The sequence below is a fragment of the Sesamum indicum genome, linkage group LG11 (assembly GCF_000512975.1).
Source record: "Sesamum indicum cultivar Zhongzhi No. 13 linkage group LG11, S_indicum_v1.0, whole genome shotgun sequence".
Taxonomy (NCBI): Eukaryota; Viridiplantae; Streptophyta; class Magnoliopsida; order Lamiales; family Pedaliaceae; genus Sesamum; species Sesamum indicum.
In genome coordinates, this window is record NC_026155.1 from 1,309,675 (window position 1) to 1,329,173 (window position 19,499).

At 32.0% G+C, this 19,499-nt stretch overlaps 2 protein-coding genes and 1 pseudogene across 3 annotated transcripts; all 3 read left to right on the plus strand.

Annotated features, from left to right (window-relative positions):
* On the plus strand, positions 2,674-8,029 carry LOC105173178. Of its 2 annotated transcripts, XM_011094851.2 has the most exons (13): positions 2,674-2,838; positions 2,950-3,151; positions 3,822-3,896; positions 4,051-4,152; positions 4,254-4,285; positions 4,510-4,623; positions 4,851-4,965; positions 5,088-5,278; positions 5,384-5,500; positions 5,712-5,792; positions 5,891-6,123; positions 6,751-6,790; positions 7,233-8,029. In XM_011094851.2, the coding sequence occupies exons 1-13, from the start codon at positions 2,785-2,787 to the stop codon at positions 7,815-7,817; spliced, it is 1,941 nt and encodes a 646-aa protein (XP_011093153.1). In that variant the 5' UTR covers positions 2,674-2,784; the 3' UTR covers positions 7,818-8,029. The 2 variants fall into 2 exon arrangements, with proteins under 2 accessions (XP_011093153.1, XP_020553638.1); XM_020697979.1 differs by lacking the exons at positions 2,674-2,838; positions 2,950-3,151 and having other exon boundaries at positions 3,876-3,896; positions 3,990-4,152.
* On the plus strand, positions 8,967-11,149 carry LOC105173179 (LIM domain-containing protein PLIM2c). Its single transcript, XM_011094852.2, has 5 exons — positions 8,967-9,379; positions 9,534-9,633; positions 9,819-9,847; positions 9,928-10,017; positions 10,535-11,149. The coding sequence occupies exons 1-5, from the start codon at positions 9,242-9,244 to the stop codon at positions 10,832-10,834; spliced, it is 657 nt and encodes a 218-aa protein (XP_011093154.1). The 5' UTR covers positions 8,967-9,241; the 3' UTR covers positions 10,835-11,149.
* Positions 13,892-19,499, plus strand: part of LOC105173262 — a 12,530-nt pseudogene continuing 6,922 nt past the window's right edge.

Here is a 19,499-nt window from a genome sequence, read left to right on the forward strand (position 1 = left end):
CGACAACAAGCGACAACAATGACAACATAGACTTTATTCATACCTATCATTTAACTCTATGAGCCAAATGAGCTCTAATCCATTTTTATTCAAATACCCCTTATATTTATCGTAATTTTAAATACTCTTTATATACATATACATATATATATATATATATATCATTCTCTTGCTATCTTAGTTAATATGGATAATTCAACAATCCAGCCTTTTATTAAGATATTGACAAATTCAAATAAATGAATCGGACATATAGACAACTGCATTTACAATCCCTTTTGAACGTTACGGATGGAATGTAATGCTTTTGGTTTGAAGAATGCACCTTCAATGTTTCAAAATATCATTAATGATATTTTTAATCAATTTTCAAATTTTATTACTATGTAATATTATAGTCTTCTGTAATAATAAAGAAGGCCATTTCAAACATTTAGAAATATTAAAGAAATTAGTAATTAAAAATGGTTTAGTAATATCAAAACCAAAAATGATCTTTTCCAATCCAGAGTAAGATTTTTAGAACATAATATTAAAAAAGAAGAAATTATTCCTATAAATAGGAGTATAGAATTTGCTGATAAATTCCCGGATAGAATAATTGATAGAAGTCAAACGAAAATTTTTTAGAAAGTTTAAATTATATAGCCCCATACCATAAAAATCTAGCTTAAGATACAACTTTATTGTATGATATGCTTAAGAAATATCCAACTGAATGGACAGAAGAGCACACTAAAGCAATTAGAATAATAAGACAAAAGGTTAAATCATTAAATTATCTTACACTACCTAATTCTAATTGAAAAAAGATAATCGAAACCGATGTATCTGAAATAGGATTTGCGGGCATATTAAAACAAATAGATAATAATAAACAAGAATACCTAGTTAGGTTCCGTCTAGGAAAATGGAAGACAATACAACTAAATTATGCAACTGTAGCCAAAGAAATTCATGCTATTGTAAAATGTGTTTTAAAATTTCAAGATGATCTATTAAATCAAGAATTTATTCATGCCCGCCTAGATAGGTACCAGAGTCTAGGTTTATCGAAAAAATATTTATTTATACTGTATTTAGATATTTTTTCCACTAACGGAGGAGACTCTTTAAGAAAATGGAACTGAACGAAAGTTCAAGTTACAACAGGAAATACTTGTAGATTCTGAAAGATCGAAGATGGAGTTTCTTTATGAAAATTCTAGAAACGAGAGAAGATTATCTCCAAATACCGAATGAGAGTTTGAGTGACAACCAAGAGTATTTTTAGATCTTGGAAATATAGAGAAAGAATTTCGCCGTAGGAATTCTAAAGAAGACCACAAAGCCGGATCCTGAACCTCTTAATGAGGAGGAACAAGAAGAATGATAGAGAATTCACTAGATCCAGAAAGTTCTACCAGGAAATGCGGTGAAAAACATATACAAAATCGAAGTCCATGGTAGATTACCAATAAAGAAAAATAGAACTGATAATTTTCTTCACTAATACAGTTCTACAAATTATGATTAAAGAAACTGATTTTTTGAATTTTAATAGGTTGTTAAAAAAATAATTTTATATAATTAACTTATAGAAAAATTAATTAAACGTAATAAAAAAAAATATTGTCGGATCTAGTTCTGCAACAACATCTAGTCGATTCGGTGGTGATGAAAATGAGGCGCAAAAGGAGCCAGTGCAAAATGTATACTTCATTGTATTTTTTTCAATGAAAATTAAAAAAAAAAAAAACAAAATGGTTGAAGTTGTGATATTTTACAATTGTACAAAAAAAATACTCTATTATATTTGTACCCTTAATTGTAAATTTTTTAATTAATACATTTTAACATTATAATTTTTTGGACTTTAATATATTATTAAAAATTAATTATATATAATTAATTTATACAAAATTTAATTAAACAAAAATTAAAAAAAAAACAAAATGGTTGAAAAGTTGTGATTTTTTACAATTGTACAAAAAAAATACTCTATTACATTTGTACCCTTAATTGTAATTTTTAATTAATACAATTTTAATATTATAATTTTTTGGACTTTAATATATTGTTAAAAATTAATTTATATATAATTAATTTATATAAAATTTAATTAAACAAAAATTAAAAGAAAAAGAACAAAATGGTTGAAGTTGTGATATTTTACAATTGTACAAAAAAGTTACAGTGTTATATTTGTACCTTTAATTATAAATTTTTAAATTAATATAATTATTATAATTTAAAATGGTTGAAGTTGTGATATTTTACAATTGTACAAAAAAGTTACAGTGTTATATTTGTACCTTTAATTATAAATTTTTAAATTAATATAATTTTAACATTATAATTTTTTGAACTTTAATATGTTGTTAAAACTTAATAATATATAATTAATTTATATAAAATTTAATTAAATGAAAAATAAAAAAAATAAAATGAATGAAGTTGTGATTTCTGAATCACGACATGAAATCGTGATTAAGAATCCGACTTCTTCAATTTATTAAAAAAATAAACTTTTAATGTCGAGTCACGACTCAACATATTATTATTAATGTATTAAAAATAATTATATTAATATATTTTTTATTTTTTTTACTAATAAAAAATAAATAACTCTTGGCCAATGACTACGACGTAGATGACGTTACATTTTATATTAAACTAAAAGATAAGAGCAAACGCAGAGGTACTGTATATGGTCTTAGTGTAAAATCTCAACTGCTTCCAATTTTGCATTTTAATTTGATTCACTTGAGCATAACTGGGTCGAGGTACTGGATTATTGGTTCAATGGAAGAGTCATGGAATGGGACGCCGGAGACTCACGACTGCGTAATTAAGCTGGTGAGTTCAACTCTATTTTGTAAGTGCACATCGCGCTATTGGATTAACAAGTAATGAAGTCAACGAATTTTAGCTTGTTTGGTTTTAACTCCACTATCGTTTCGATCCCAGAGGCTGAATCCGCAGAGGCGGAAAGATAAGATAGTAATCGGGTGCGGAGCTGGTTTCGGAGGCGATCGGCCTATTGCGGCACTCAAATTGCTTCAGAGAGTGAAGGATTTGGACTACTTGGTACTCGAATGCTTAGCGGAACGCACGTTGGCAGAGCGTTACAGTGCTATGAAGTTTGGTGGCAAGGGTTACGATCCCCGTAGTATGTTTAATGCAACTGTGCAGTTAATTAGTTTTTGGTCTGTTTTTATTTATAGTTTGTGATTGCTAGTTTGTGGTTCAGAAGTTAACAGTGAGATGTTGTGGAAACTTGATAGTTCCAGTTGTTAAATTGTTGATTGCGTTGCTCAACTTGTCAATGTTATATGGGATTGTATTTGCGTGATAAGGAAAATATCAGTTTATGGGAGGAAGATATAGGACTTTAATGATAAAATACATGATCAGAGAACTATAGTCCTTAGGCCTTACCTCCAGGAGAGAAGGAAATAAACACCTTAGGACTAAAGTTTAGGATTACAGGTATGGCATATGGGTGTACTTTATTTGTAACTTCTGTATTTGTGCAAGTTGGAATCTGTAAGATAAGTTTTCAGCATGATACAGAACTTGATTGATACGCACTTACATCGAAGGAAGGGAATTATGGAAATGTATACGACTTTAATATATAGAAGTATATCAACCTTGGTCACCGCTATCCCTACAGGTTCTTGTAGTTTGTATAATTGCTTCCTTTTGTTTCTGTACCAATGATGATAGCAATATGAATATTATGGTCTAAAATTGCATTTAATTCTGATTGGCTTGTTGCATTAAAATGGTAATGAGATGTTATTGTGTCTCTGCTGAAACTTGTCGTGATTATGTAGTTTCAGAGTGGATGCAGTTGCTTTTACCTCTGGCTGTGGAAAGAGGCGTTCGTATTATTACCAATATGGGTGCCAGTGAGTATTGAGTGGTCATGTCTGAAAATCAAAATCTCCTTTCTTTTTACATTTTTATCCTACTTATTTAATGGTTTTGTTTTTAATTTTGAGACTTTGAAACTTCGTCATCTCATATAAATATGTATTCATACGTATTGCAACTCGCTGGAAGAGAGTCCATATGGTGCCCAAGAAGAGGTTTTACAAATTGCAAGCAAATTGGGAATGAATATAAGTGTTGGCCTGGCTTATCAATCATCTGTTTCAGAAATAGGTATTCTTTAATTAACAGAGGAAAGTAGTAAATGAATCTTCTATCATCCAAAGTTGGACTCCTGTGATGCTAACTATAGATTTTGTCTTGAACCTGTCCAGGACTGGACAATCAACTGAAATATGTTGATGGTGTAAGATTTTGGCTCTCTTTACTGTCTCTGTGAGTAACATCTCTGTCCTGATACATGTAATATTACGAGTTATAACTTGCATTAGACACGGAATTTTAAGCTGTAAACTTCTTTTGGTTGCAGGATAAATATGAAGATATGATTGAGAGTAGTCAATATTTCTGTAGTGATGCTTGAACCCCCTCCTTTGCGTCCTATCTAAAGATTACCTTTGGTCTGTGTAGGATGTTAGCGTGTATCTAGGAGCAGCTCCTATTGTTGAATGTCTCGAGAGGTACACACCAGATGTTATAATTACTTCTCGAGTTGCCGATGCTTCTTTATTCTTAGGCCCAATGGTATGAAATTATATATCCCTTTCATCTACTAAAATGCATTGTTTGTACAAAGATGTTTTAAGCATAATAATCATTTGTTAACCCTTTTGCCTGATGTTGTTGTGCAACTTTTTCTTTGGTTCTGAATAGACGTGTGCTGCACGCTAAAACCTTTCTTTCAAAAACCCATAGCATCAAGGACTTGTTTGTCTTGCCACCACCTGATGAATGGCCTCTGAATTGGTCAGGTATTTGAATTAGGATGGAACTGGGATGAGCTGCAGCTCCTAGCGCAAGGTTCTCTGGCAGGCCACCTTCTGGAATGTGGTTGTCAACTCACAGGGGGATATTATATGCATCCAGGTGATCTTTTCTTCATCTTCACATAGTGCTCAAGCTGATCCAAATATTTAAGTTTGTATTTATTTAACACTTCTATCCTTGTACAATTATTTTGAAGAATTATTTGTGTACAATTCTTCTAGGTGATAAATACCGGAGCATGTCTTTCCAAAATCTCCTCGATTTGTCTCTTCCTTTTGCTGAAGTTACCTTTGACGGCAAGGTATGTGTAGCAAAAGCAGAAAGCACCGGAGGGGTTCTAGATTTTAGCACTTGTGCTCAACAACTGCTCTATGAAGTTGGGGATCCTAGTGCATACATAACACCAGATGTGGTGAGTTGGGTTGCAGTTGCATTTTGTTACAGTCTTTTGCACCTGAATAAAGGACTGGAAAGAGACTAAAGGATTCAAAAGTTGAACCCTTTGTTCCATAAACAGATTGTAGACGTTCGGCATGTCACATTTCAACCATTATCAAACAGCAAAGTTCTCTGTTGTGGAGCAAAGCCTTCTCCTGAATCTGTACCGCAAAAATTGTTGCTGCTGGGATCAAAAGTATACACTCTCTCTCGACCTCCAAAATGATGAACAAAAGCAAATATGTGATAAAATGTGTGTATATATATATATATATATATCAAGTTAGCTATCTATGTGCAGGCATCTCCTTTTGGATCTTTATATATTTCTCTTTCTTGTAGAAATTTCTGTTATAAAACAAAGGCAAGGATTAGATATTTGGTTTCTTATTTTCTCTTCTTTGCAGGACTGTGGATGGAAAGGTTGGGGAGAAATCTCCTACGGAGGTTATGAATCTGTACAACGGGCTAAAGCTGCTGAATTTTTGGTAATGATCTCCTAGTACTTATAATAGCATTTCTATTCTTTCTTTTTCAAGGGTGCAGTTGAATTCAATGGCATGATACTATTGTTCACGGGCATCAGGTAAGGGCATGGATGGACGAACTATATCCTGGTATAAACAATCATATCATATCCTACATTATTGGTCTGGATAGTGTGAAGGCAACGTGCATTGGCGAGATAATGTTAAAGCCCAGTGAAGATGTTAGATTAAGGATGGATGGCTTGTTTGAGAAAGAGGAGCATGCAGTCCAGTTTACAAAAGAGTTCACTGCTTTATACACCAATGGTCCTGCTGGTGGTGGTGGCATCAGGTCTTTATTTTCTCATCCTTACAGTTTTAAGGATAGTCATTGGGTCTTCTTGTTCTCACTTGTTATACATCTCTACATGAAGGCATGGCTACTCAACAATGACATTACTGAGCTTTGGTTTTTCTGTTGAATGATCTAGTTTAAATTGGTTAAAGATCGAAAGTTTTATCTTTGATTGTGTCACCTGTCTGTTGTTTAAGCATGCTGCAAGAAGTTGTTAAGTGGCTTAAAATTCATGAGGGTATTTTATCGATTCATCTCGTTCCCAAACTCCAATCATGTTCAGGAGGTATTGAAGTCCAGAAGGAGATGTTAGGTGTTAAGATATAGTATTGCACCATCTAATGATATTGCCTTTTGTACATACTACAGAATGTAGTGGTTTAAAGTTGTTTGGATTATATTTTGTATTACCTAACAATTTTGCTTTATTTCAGCCAGTATTATAATGTAGTTTGCTGTAGATGAAGCTCTCAATTTGCTGAATGTGATTATTTATCATCTCATTTAAGCATTTAGTAATTCTGTACCTAATATTTGCTTTACCTAAAATTGAGATTTTCATCTAATACATTTTTTTTTTCTGGAGTTGATTTATATTGTCTTACCATTTTTTACTTAATGCAGCACCGGGTGCAAGAAAGAGATTTTTCTCGAAAAAGGATTGGTACCTCTCTCTCTCTCCACACACACACACACACAGACATTTTGTGTGTGTGCCTGCACACACTTTCCATATGTATTTTTATGTATGCATTTATTTGTGTACTTGTACGCGCCGTTTTATTGGTTGGGTTTTTCTATGAGGGGCCTGGAGTGAGCATTGTTACTTTAGTTCTAAAGAACACTGAGAGTATGTTTCTTCTCAGAAAGTAGTTAATCCTCTAGGTCCTGCCAAAATTCTCACCCGGTTTCATCTTACTTCTACAATTTCACAAATACCTGAATATATTCGAGTAACTCACCTGCATTCACATGTTGTCTGATCATTTAAAGGCTACATCAGTCAGTTTGGCGTCTAAGCTTGTAAATTTCATGCTGAATCATGTGTCGTATATTGATGATTTCACCAAATAGAACCATATAAATACCAAATTTTGATGACACAGGTTGGACGTGAATATGTGCGCTGGCAAATTTCAATGGCCCGAAACAATATCATCAGTCCAACTGATAAGAGTGCCAGTCGTTCGGTTACAAAGCAGAACTATGCTTGGCTTGAATCGGACTCGATACCTGTCCCAAGAGAAACTGTAGACAGTGCAAGCCAAGAATCAGTAGCCCAAGAAACTTGGCTCTCTGCTGCTCCCGCTGGCCAAAGGATTCCCCTCTATGATGTAGCACATAGCAGGGCTGGTGACAAAGGAAATGATGTCAACTTCTCCATCATTCCACATTATCCCCCTGATATCGAGAGGCTTAAGACGATTGTGACACCAGAGTGGGTAAAGCAAGTTCTCTCCCCTCATTTAAACCCTTCATCTTTTCCCGGATCAAAAGATATAGAACGACGAGACAAGTGGGTTAACGAGCACGTTAAGGTGGAGATCTATGAGGTTAAAGGGATTAACTCTCTAAATGTTGTCGTTCGCAACATTCTGGACGGCGGAGTCAACTGCTCGAGAAGGATCGACAGGCATGGGAAGACTATATCGGACGTCGTATTATGTCAGAGAGTGGTTTTGCCACCATGATGATTATCATGCGCTACGATCCGCATAGACTGTGTATAATTGAATTAAAATACGATGATGTGATGAATTGAAATATTATCATATATAATCTAATTGTCCTTTGTCTTTGAGCTCGTTATACTCACATTATGGAAGTAATTCAAGCCAGAGATTTTAGTGGTGTGAGGTATTGTTTATGCTTTGATATGACTGGAATAATACTTCACAAATTCTGCAAGGAATATTTCAAATTATTATTCTCCTTTATCTTTGTGTTATTATTATTTTGAAACTAACTCCTATATATCTTCATTGGATTTTTTTTTTAATAAAAAAATTCTCTTACAAGTGTCTCTATTTGAAAATTTTCCACTTATGAACTAGGATAACTCTCATTTTTTACTGATTGCATATATTTTTAAGGTAAATTACAGCGTGCTTCCTGATTGCTTATTATAATTATAAATATATTTTTATTGTTTGATAATCTTTTGAAATTAACGTTCGTCTAATAAATACTCCTTACAATGAATTATCATGAAGGATATTTGTTAGACAATGTTAGACAATCGTGAATATTAAGAGGATACTTATAATTTTTCAAACAATGAGAAGTAATTGTAATTATGACAAATTTTGTAAAAATTTATTGTAATTTATCCTGTATTTTTTAGGGTATAGCAATTTACTCCCCTTGTGATATTAAAAATGAGTAAATCACCCCCCTATGAAGAAAAAAATATAGCAATTTATAAAGGGTACATTGCTATTTATTTTTCTATAGGGGATAATTTACTTATTTGCAATATCACATTAGGGTTATTTCCCTATATTTTTATGATTCTAACAATTGGAACCTTTTAATTTTGAGATTTCCCGTTCTCTAACCCTCAAGCAATAATCTGAATTTCAAACCTGATCCAAAATCGCAAATACCAAAATAACAGACTAATTGATATAATTCTTGAATTGTCAATGTAGGAGCAAAATTTTTGGCGTGTCTTAATTTTGTGAAAGAAAGGAAAGGCCGAGAAAGAAGCAGAGGAAATGAGGTGGGAAAGCAGTGACAAACCATTCATACATAACTAACACAAACACAGGAAATGAAGGAGTCGTCAAACCATTTTCTCTCCACATTAACCGGATTCCATCCTAATTCCTACAGCATTCATAATCCAAGAGTTGTGGGGATCTCCAATCACGTGTCCACACATCCTCGCTCCATCGGTTGAGGGCTCGAATAAGTCTGCATTGTTTGCATGAGAGTGGTATAAAATCACACGTCTCGTTACGTACCAGAGATTTCAGTTCAGTTTCAACAGCCGAAAAAGTTTGGATGATTTAGGGGCGAATACGCTTTGAGACCGGACGTTCCCCTTTGAGCGCGAGCCGCGTAATCGTGAAGGTGCTAATATTGAGATTCTCAGGGGGTGAAGAAGAGCAAAATGGCATCATTCACAGGAACTCTGGACAAATGCAAAGCCTGTGACAAGACTGTTTATTTTGTTGATCTCTTGTCTGCTGATGGTGCTATCTTCCATAGGTCCTGCTTCAAATGCAGCCACTGCAAAGGGACTCTTGTTGTATGTGTGTTTTTCTTAAACCTGTTTTTACACACACACACACACACACACATGTTTTTCTGTGTTTTTGCCCTCTTTGAATTGTGACTTCATTTTCATATCAAGAATGGTGCTTGCTTCTCTTTATGTATGTTTGCAATGTTATTTGTGGCAGATGAGCAACTACTCTTCCATGGATGGAGTTCTCTACTGCAAGCCCCATTTTGAGCAGCTCTTCAAGGAGTCTGGAAACTTCAGCAAGAATTTCCAAACTGGTAAGAGAAAGACACCTTGAATCGGCTGTCGTCACATTTGAACCAATGTATAATGCACTTGTCGTCTGATTGATGCACATTTCAAGAAAAATGACAAATCATATCATGTGATTGGTTAAGAATTTTCCCTATTTCTTCAGACAGTTTTCAACTGATTATTTCCTGGCTTTTGATGAATGTTTCAGGAGCAAAGTCAGAGAGGGAAAATTCACTGGTTTGTGTCTTCTCCTTTTGTTAACTGAAAGACATATCTTCCTGAAATTGAGACAATGTGTTGTTTAAAATTGTATGCAGACAAGGACACCTAGCAAGCTCTCTGCCCTGTTCTCTGGTACCCAAGACAAATGCCCTGCTTGCAACAAAACTGTCTACCCACTGGAAAAGGTTTCTTCTTTCCATCTTTCATCAACAATCACATACATTTTTTCATCAAAGATCAACTAAAATTTGTACTAGGGGTAAAGATTCAATCTAATCATGTTTATGTATAGAGACAACATCCGGTAGGAGGTCGGGCTTATCCGTCATCCCCCACATATTATCTATAACTTTAAAAGATTATATGTAACTTGTACAGAATTCAAGAATCTCATCCCGCTCAAATTTTGAAACCGTATTGTTCCAAATAAAGAAGTTTGATTCTTTTCTTGCCATCCTGATGATGCTATTGCGCATTCCCATATCAATTGCACTATGTAAGGAGACAATCAACGCCTCATTGCACGAGGTACTGTCCATCTAATTTCGTGAGCCTCACGAACTTATATACGAAAAGATGCCTCTTTGGATCTGCAATTGATGTGGGGCGTGTGGCAGCATCGGATCAAGAAAAGATTAAATTGTTCACTCAAACCAAGTGTTCCAAATTGATTTTCCAATGACAAAATTTGTGAAAAAATAGGTGACTATGGAGGGAGAATCATTCCACAGGTCATGCTTCAAGTGTGCTCATGGGGGCTGCCCCCTCACACACTCATCCTATGCTGCTCTAGATGGCATCCTATACTGCAAGCATCATTTCCAGCAGCTCTTCATGGAGAAAGGAAATTACCAACATGTCCTCAAGGCTGCCAACAACAAAAAGAATGCTGTGGAGCCCACCGAGGCCGAAGCCGGGTCCGATGGGCCCCAGCAGTCAAAAGAGAATGAGGAGAAAGAAGACGACGACGAGGGGAAGGAGCCCGAACAACAACAATCCTAAAAGAACTTTTTATAACGACGAATATCTTGAATTTATTTTTTCTTTTCCTTTTAAAATTACTATAAACAGTTCTGAGTTTCGTATAATTTCTTTAGTTTCTTGAAAATTTATACTATGTTATTTCTTTTGCTGTAATTTAGGGTGTTTATGAAGTTGTATACCTTAATAAAAATCGAAAGCTCTCTGTATGTATGAGCTTAGAGCTGTAAAATGATTTGAGTCTAATCGAGTATTTGTATTTTAATATCTTGTAATATCCAAGTAGTATATGTACATTTGAAATTACGTTGTATTTAATTCAGTGTTATGGAATAATATTTTTATATAAAGAGTACTTTACTCATTTGATTTTTATTTCATTCTTAAATGTTTATTCATTTTTTAGATGTTTGGCATGTCACGAATTCGAATATCACTAATTATTATTTTTAGAATATCCAAAGTTTCATCTCATCTCATTGAAAAAAAAAAGAAAGATAGAATGCGTTTGATTGAGATGATTTTTTTTTTCCGAATATATGATTGAATCATATTATATTATTTAAAATAAAAATCAACTAATGTTTCTAGTAGTTAGATCTAATTTGCCACATATACTTATTTTTATAAATATAAATAGTTAATTACATTAACTTTTTATTAATGATTCTTTTTTATCATTAATTTCTTACATTTTTTTAGTCCATCTATTTATGTTAAATTCTTAATTATTTTTCATTATAAGTTACTTTTTATTTTTAAATTTTTACAATTTCTTTCAAATTTTACATCAATTAGTTTTTATAATTTAAGTAATTTTAAATATAAAATATGATTAAGTTGGCTTATTTACTTATTGGGTAAGTTTTTATTCTTAATGTTTTAAATTACATATTTACAATAATGTATTCGAAATTATTTTTGCAAGTCTATATTTTAGTGAATAGCTTTTAGATTTAGAAGAAAATTTATATCGCACTGGAATTCATGTTGACATAATTTGCAGTACCATCTTAATTTTTATTTTTCTAATGTAAATTGGATAGAGGGATTTTTTTTTATTTTAATATGTTTCATAGAAAAATATAGAAAAAATATTCTTTTTGATAATATAAATTAAAATTAATAAATATGACCCATTAAAATAATGATAACAATTGATACCAAATTAAGTTCAAATAATTTTAGTGGATTCAGATTTTTATAGAAATTTCAAGAAAGAAAAATATATCTCATTTGAAATTCAGCTGACATTTACAATATTTTTTAAATTTATTTTTCTGATGTAATTTGAATAAGAGGATATTTTTTTTATTTTAGGTTTCTCAGAAAAATAAAAAATGGTTTTTTTGATAATATCATAGTAAGATGGGGGAATTTATATATTCCCATAGTAACAGGCGTAAATATTCCTTTTCTTTTTTTCCTATAGAGTTTATAAAATTTCAAAATAAGAAGTTCGTGATCTTATAAGCTCTTCCAAAGTGCAACCCATCTTTTCTAAAAAATATTTTATACTCTTTAATCATTATATTCAATAAAAAAAAAATTATGATTTTACTTTTGTCCTTCCGATAATTGGCGTTTTCACCCAAAACAGAACTATCTATTTATATGACTATAAATTCTAACAGTTAATGATTTTTACGTGAAGCGTTTATTATACAAAACACTCTAACATCTTGTAAATTTTGACATCTTATTTATTCAAATATTTTAAGGGCTCGTTTACTTTGTATAATGTGATTAAGATGAGATAGATAATTTTATAATTTTAATCAGGAAAAAGTATTATTTTAGTGCGCTAAGTATGCTTAATTTTAATTTTTATCCGATAACTGTGTCCATTTTTGTTTAGGTCCAGTAACCTATGGAATTGCTTACTTTTAGTCCTCTGGCAGATTTTTGGACAATTTTACCCTTATGAATGCATATGGACTAAAACTGCCGTTCAAAGTTGCATAGGGATAAAATTATTCGAAAATCTGTCAGATGACTAAAAGTAAGCAATTTCTTAAGTTACTGGACCTAAAAAAAAATGGACATAGTTATCGGACTAAAATTAAAATTATACTTAGCAGACTAAAATAATACTTTTCCCTTTTAATCATGTCTTCATCACAATTAATGATTGGTCAACTACGTTAAAATTGGACTTGGGCTAAATGAAGTAAACAGAAAATAAACCTTAATTGACAAGGATATCAAGTTCAATCCTTTTAAGTAAAGTAGGCCTAAGAATTTATTTCTAAAATAGAATTCAATATTTTTAAGCCCATAAAACATCGTATAAGATGTAGCATTTATACAACGTTTCAAATAAGTTTCGACGAACACCCTAGTTTGGAAAAATATAATATATTATTGAATAAGAAATAGATAACACCAATTAGATTCATATGAATCAGATAAGGAATCACACTAAAAATATGAAATTACAAATTACAAATAAAGGCAAAAAATAACATTTCAAATTAATAATTTGATGAAGAATGTAAACAATATAGATCAAAAGTTGATGAATAATAGTCCATAATTAATAATTAAAATTATTTCATATTAAAAAATAAAAGACATCAGGAGATTATAGTAAAAGAAAAAACTATATCATACACAGAAATAATATAATAAAAATAACTAATATTAAAGACATAGCAAATTGCCCAAAAAAAAAGCTAAAATTAAAACATGATCATTTTTATTTAATTAGAACTTTTTATAAAAAAAAAATCCAAAAATAAGGGACTTTGACTAATTAGTTTTATTTTAATATTGAATTTCCTCTATATATTATATTTTAATTTTTCACTAATTTATTCCAATATACAAGATCATCAAGTATAATAATTAATTATAAACACAAGATGAAAAATTTCAGTTTTAGGATTAAAATTTTTATTTAATATTATCAAATGAGATAATCTAGAAGTGAGTTACAAATAATAGAATTAAATAGTTTTAAAATAGTTATTATCATTTTTTTGAAAATATAATTGTATATACTAATGTTTTAATTGTAAAAATATAAACAAAATTATGGCCTAAATATTTAGCTAATGGTAAGACTTTTGTAAAGTAATGGCCGCCGTCTCGTTGCCTTTGCGTTGCATTAAAGGGTCCGATCCATTTGGTCGATTCACTTATTGAATTTATTTTGTTTTTCTGCCAATAACACTTTTTTTCTTAATGTTATTTCGCGCGTGGTCGTGATTGGTTATGCTTCGAGCTTTTGCATGCTTCTGTTGAGGAAAAATCGAGCTTATCATGGAATGACTTCCAATTTGTTGTTCATAATAGAGTTTTCCTGCAACCGAAGAAGCTTGCTTAGAGAATGTGCATCAATCAGTGGCAAAGCAAATCAGAGAGGAAATAGCTACTGAAATATCAAGGATGAAGGAATCTATAGAAATTGTCCCTGGTGTTAAAGAATTGGTAATCGTGGAGTCAATTGTTTGTTCATTGTTATTAATTCTAAATGATCTTTTTCAATAAATATGTTAATATTAAGAATTATTCTATGATCGATTTCATCTTACGCTCTATATAATACTTGTATGCATTTGGTTGAAGCCTTTAGATCATGATACTAGGGTGTTGGGTCGCGTATAGGATGACGATCATAAAATCAACCTCTATGGTTTGATTTAAAATGTTCCAAGTCGATGAACCAGTCGAGATAGGGCATTGACCATGATTTCTTAGAGACTTGCACTAAGTGATGCGTTCATTTGATGATTGTTGCATTTCATAAACAATAGCGTATGACGTCTGCGCACTTTAGTGGGTGCTTGATAAGAATTTATCAAGTTCACTGAACTGACACGTAAAAGTTGTCATATGGAAGCCAATGAGGCGTGATCGGTATGTCTAGAACTCCTTGGTTACGATAGTATAGGAATTAGTCCTTTGACTTGAGGAGCCACAGTAGCCTTGTGTACGAGACGATTGTATCTTGGTCATGGCTGACGTGGCTATGTAAATACATGGTTACTAAAATACCCTATATCAGTGCAATCAGAGCATGCATGGAGGTTGATGTGTTCCAAGCATGCATGAGATGATGGTGATCTCCAATGTTTTCTATGTTGTGTAGTCTCGAAAAGTCCGTGGCCACGACTGTCAATCAAATAGGAAAAGGGATTTCATTAAGGAGACACACAAATAGAATAGATACGTAGATTTCGAAGTCCAGGATGGAAATTAATTACGAATTCCATGCCCTAGACTTTGATAGGGAGATAGCTTGATGGAGGGACCGTATCTATACGGCATGCACAGCTTACAAGTTCATAAAGAATATTCACTATTGCCATAGACTACTGTTAGGTGGCCACCCATGGTAACGGGTACCCTCTAATTAAGGAGTTAATTGAGGGTAATTAATTAAATATAGTTAAATTAATCTGAGCAAGTTAGTTACTAATTAAATTGTATATGCACAAGTCCAAGTCTGGCTGAGTAGTAAACCTAAAGGTTCACACATAACTCCATGATAGAATTTTTGAAAATGATTAATTTTATTAATTATAAAGAAGAAGAAGCAAACTTGAACTTGTCTTCTTATGAAGAAGCAAAGTTGAACTTGTCCTCTTGAGAAAAGAAAACAAAATTGAACTTACCTTCTTGAGAAGAAATAAAGTTATATTTGTCCTCTTGAGAAGAGAAAAAGTTGGATTTGTCTTCTTTAGAAGAAAAAGTAAAGTTGAACTTGTCTTTTTTAAAATAAGAAGCAAAGTTGAACTTGTCCTCTTGAGAATAAGAAGATAAGCTGAACTTTTCTTTTCTTGAAAAGAAGCAAAGTTTTATTTGTCCTCTCGAGAAGAGGAAGCAAAGTCAAACTTGTCCTCTTGAGAAGAGGAAACAAAGTTGGACTTGCTTTCCTGAGAAGCGAAAGCAAAGTTGAACTTTTTCTCTTAAAGGAGAATTAAAATTGGATTTGTCTTTTTAGAAGAAGAAGCAAAATTGAACTTCTTTTCATAATATAACAAAATAATTTCATCCGTTTCCAAGAAGGAGAATCCAACTTGTTTCTTCTTTTGAAGAAGAGGAAGACAATTTGAACTTTGCCTCATTTTGAGATCTATAAATAAGGGGATTCACTGGTGAAAATAAAACATCCAAGTTGATGCTCTCTTGATCTTTCTCTGTTTCCTCTCTTGCACTTGTTCTCTTAAAAGAGAAACGATTTCTCGTCTTCTCCGTTAATCAATTATTGATCTATTATAATCTTTTAACGCCTACTAGTATAGGTGTGACGCTCGTTGAATTTTTCACATAATTGGGAGACTAATTGGTAATTTTTAAAAATTTAAATTTAATTAGTAAATAAATTATAGATTGAATTTGAGATATAATAAAACTTGAATGGATTAAATTGGAGTTCGTTATAATATTTGAAAGCAAATTATATTAATTAAGAAAATTAACAAGGACGTAATGGGTATTATGAAAAAAATTTAATTAAATAAATAAATAATAATAATAATATTATATATATATATATAATAATATAGATATATATATATAGAATGATGAGAGAAGAGAGAGTGGATGAGAGTGGCGGCCACCGCCCACCCACTTCTCTCTCCTCTCTTTCTCAATTATAAGATATTATGCACAATCACATTCACACATTACAATACACATGTATACATACACACTTCGTAATATTTCAGGTATCAAAATTTTGATTTTAATTTATGTTAATTTGTATAGTTATATTATTTAATTACTCTGTTTATTAAATGTTGATTATATTGAGTGATGTACTATTTAATCGGAGTACTTTATGATTTTGACTATTTAAATTATTGTCGAATTAAATATCACATTTGATATAAAAATGATATAATTAGTTAATTAAAATATTAAAGTTGTTAGATTTAATTATTATTATACATAATTTACTCAATTCCATTGGAATGATTAATCAAATATTTAATTCTATATATTGTTGCTTCATTAAATTATATAGCAATGATAAATTGGTAGAAAATTCATAGAAATAATTCGAAAATTATATTTAAGAAATATTATGTTATTAAAGAAGGAAAATGAGGTTTCAATGGTAATATAATTTACGGATGGTATTAAAAACGATAGTTATAAATATATAAGAGGTTTGATTAAATGAATTCGTATGAATTAGTTGATAAATTAAATATACGTTTGAGAAGCTTAGAAAGTGTAGTTATCTAAAATAAAATGGAACAGAGGTCGAACTTCAATATAAATAGAATATCAAAAAATTGGTGGAAAATGTACGAACATTATATAATATTTTATTTAGAGTTTATAATATTCTAAATATATTGATTATACGTATAATATTCTATTATAGAACGTGACGACAAAGTAGAGGGTTGAGCAGTCCCTCGTGAAACCAAAGCATTTTGGGATTTAAGGTAAGTATAGCTAATTGAATTTATATATATAGCTATATATGTAGTATTGTATATATGGTTTCTTGGATGTGATCGTGAATATGGCTTTATATTTATACGTGGATTTCGTATATTGATTGTTTATATATAGTTGTGGATTATTTGTTAGATTACCATAATATCGGTGAAATTGTTACTATGTGTTATGTGATTGTAAAGTAGGGACATGCGAGATATGATTATGTGATGATCGTATAATTGATTGTTGTGTGAAATCAAATTGAGAGTTATTATTGAGGAAGTAATTATTATAAAGAATAGAATGATGATTGTGAATTGAAATAAAAGATGATGCTTACCTAGTTGGGAACACATTCAATGGTTTATGAAAATGCGATTGATGATGATGTGATATGAAAAATATATGAATTAAGCTAGGTACTATGGCGCGTAGGGTACCGGGATATTCTGGGTAGCGGGGAATATTCTATACTGTTAGCTACACACTGGAGTGGTGTGGGGATACCATGTTTGTTGTGATGTCCTGTACTGATATTGCTACATACTAGAGTAATAGAGTGTGGGGATATCACATACAACAGGTATCCTGTGTTGTATATGATATGACGTTGATGAGATGATGATGGCCGGCAAAACCATTGACCGATGTACCCCAATTAGAGTAAGTAGGCCCCTTAATTAATAAACAATAGCGTCAAATATTATACCGTGGGTTGATGTACAGTCATGGGCATGCATTATTCTTTATATCTGCTATTGCTATATAATGAATATTTGTTAACTGATGTGATTTCATTGTACGTGACTTGCAGTCTATGTGAATATATATTGAATGATTTTATTGAGTAGGCAACTCATTCCTTGCCACGTACTTTTCAGGGAATAGATCGCACTGACTAACCACACTGGACTTTGAGTTGTGCCGTCGTTCTTATTAGGTGGGTCAACCGTGACATCTGAAGCCAGAGTTTTTGGCTGTTTGGTTGTTAAATATTCTAGTCTCTTATCAGGTTTGTGTTTAGAATTGTGGTACTACTTTCCTTGAGGTTATGTACATGAGGATATCTAGTGAGGATAAATATAAACTTTTGGTGGTATCTATTATTTTTTGTGATATATATTATATTGACAAATTAGAATTTATTTTACAGGTTGAAAGGGAATTACTTATAGAATGAGTTCTAATTAAAGAAAGGATGAAATAGTGATAATTAGATGTAGCGAGTAGGGGGTGTTACAATAGGGTTGAAGGAGATTTCATCATAGGTGCTGTTTGACTATCTTTAGAGGGAAGACATGTGTGTTCCTACCGCGAACGATAGCTAAACATTGTATAACTTGCAGAGCAACTAGTAGCTATTTCAACCACTTGTTTGAAATGAGGTTCGTTCTTGAGAACATTTAATCACCTACATCAAACGGAGTGCACCAAAGATTGGTATCCTAAACAATTCAATTGATTCCTTTTTGCATGAGATCCGCGTTGTAGTAGCAAAGAGACAGGCGATTTGATCACTAATTACAATATTGTATTATAATTTAAGCTCTAATTTCCATTGCATTTACCATCTTGAGGTCTATACAAAACTAACACCTGGACTAGCGGTTATTCTTGTTGGGGAAAGGAAGGATTCTGCAGCTTACGTATCCAACAAGAAAAAGGCCTGTGAATTTGTAGGGATCAAGTCATATGAAGTGCATTTGGCTGAAGACTCCTCAAAGCAAGAAATGCTGAAGTATATCTTAGGCTTCAATAATGATCCTGCAGTTAACGGTATCCTTGTTCAGTTGCCTCTTCCTTCTGCAAGCCTCCAAATCTGAGTATCTGTTTCCTTGTGAATTTTCAACAGCTTGCTTGTCGGTGGATTAAAGAAGATACAGTACAGTTTGCTAGAGGATGAACGATATAAGGAATAATTGAAATGTTTAATGATAATGGAATGTTGATCTTTTGAGCAAGTCACTAATTGTTGTGCATGCATCTAAAAGGTAGCTTTTTCTGAGTATGTCATTAGGTAATGAACATATGAGAGTATTTGTAATTAATCATTGGGGAAATTCCAAAATTGTAAAGAGGTTACAACCATTATCTGTTTTTGTTACTTTCTCGTCGTGTTACATAATGGTTCTGATTGTCTCGAATAACTTTGCAGCATACGAACGCATCTTGAATGTTGTACAAAGATGTTCACGGATTCAACCCTTTAAATATTGGTTTTCTAGCCATGAGAGATGGAGAATCATTATTTGTTCCTTGTACACCCAAAGGATGTCTTGAGTTG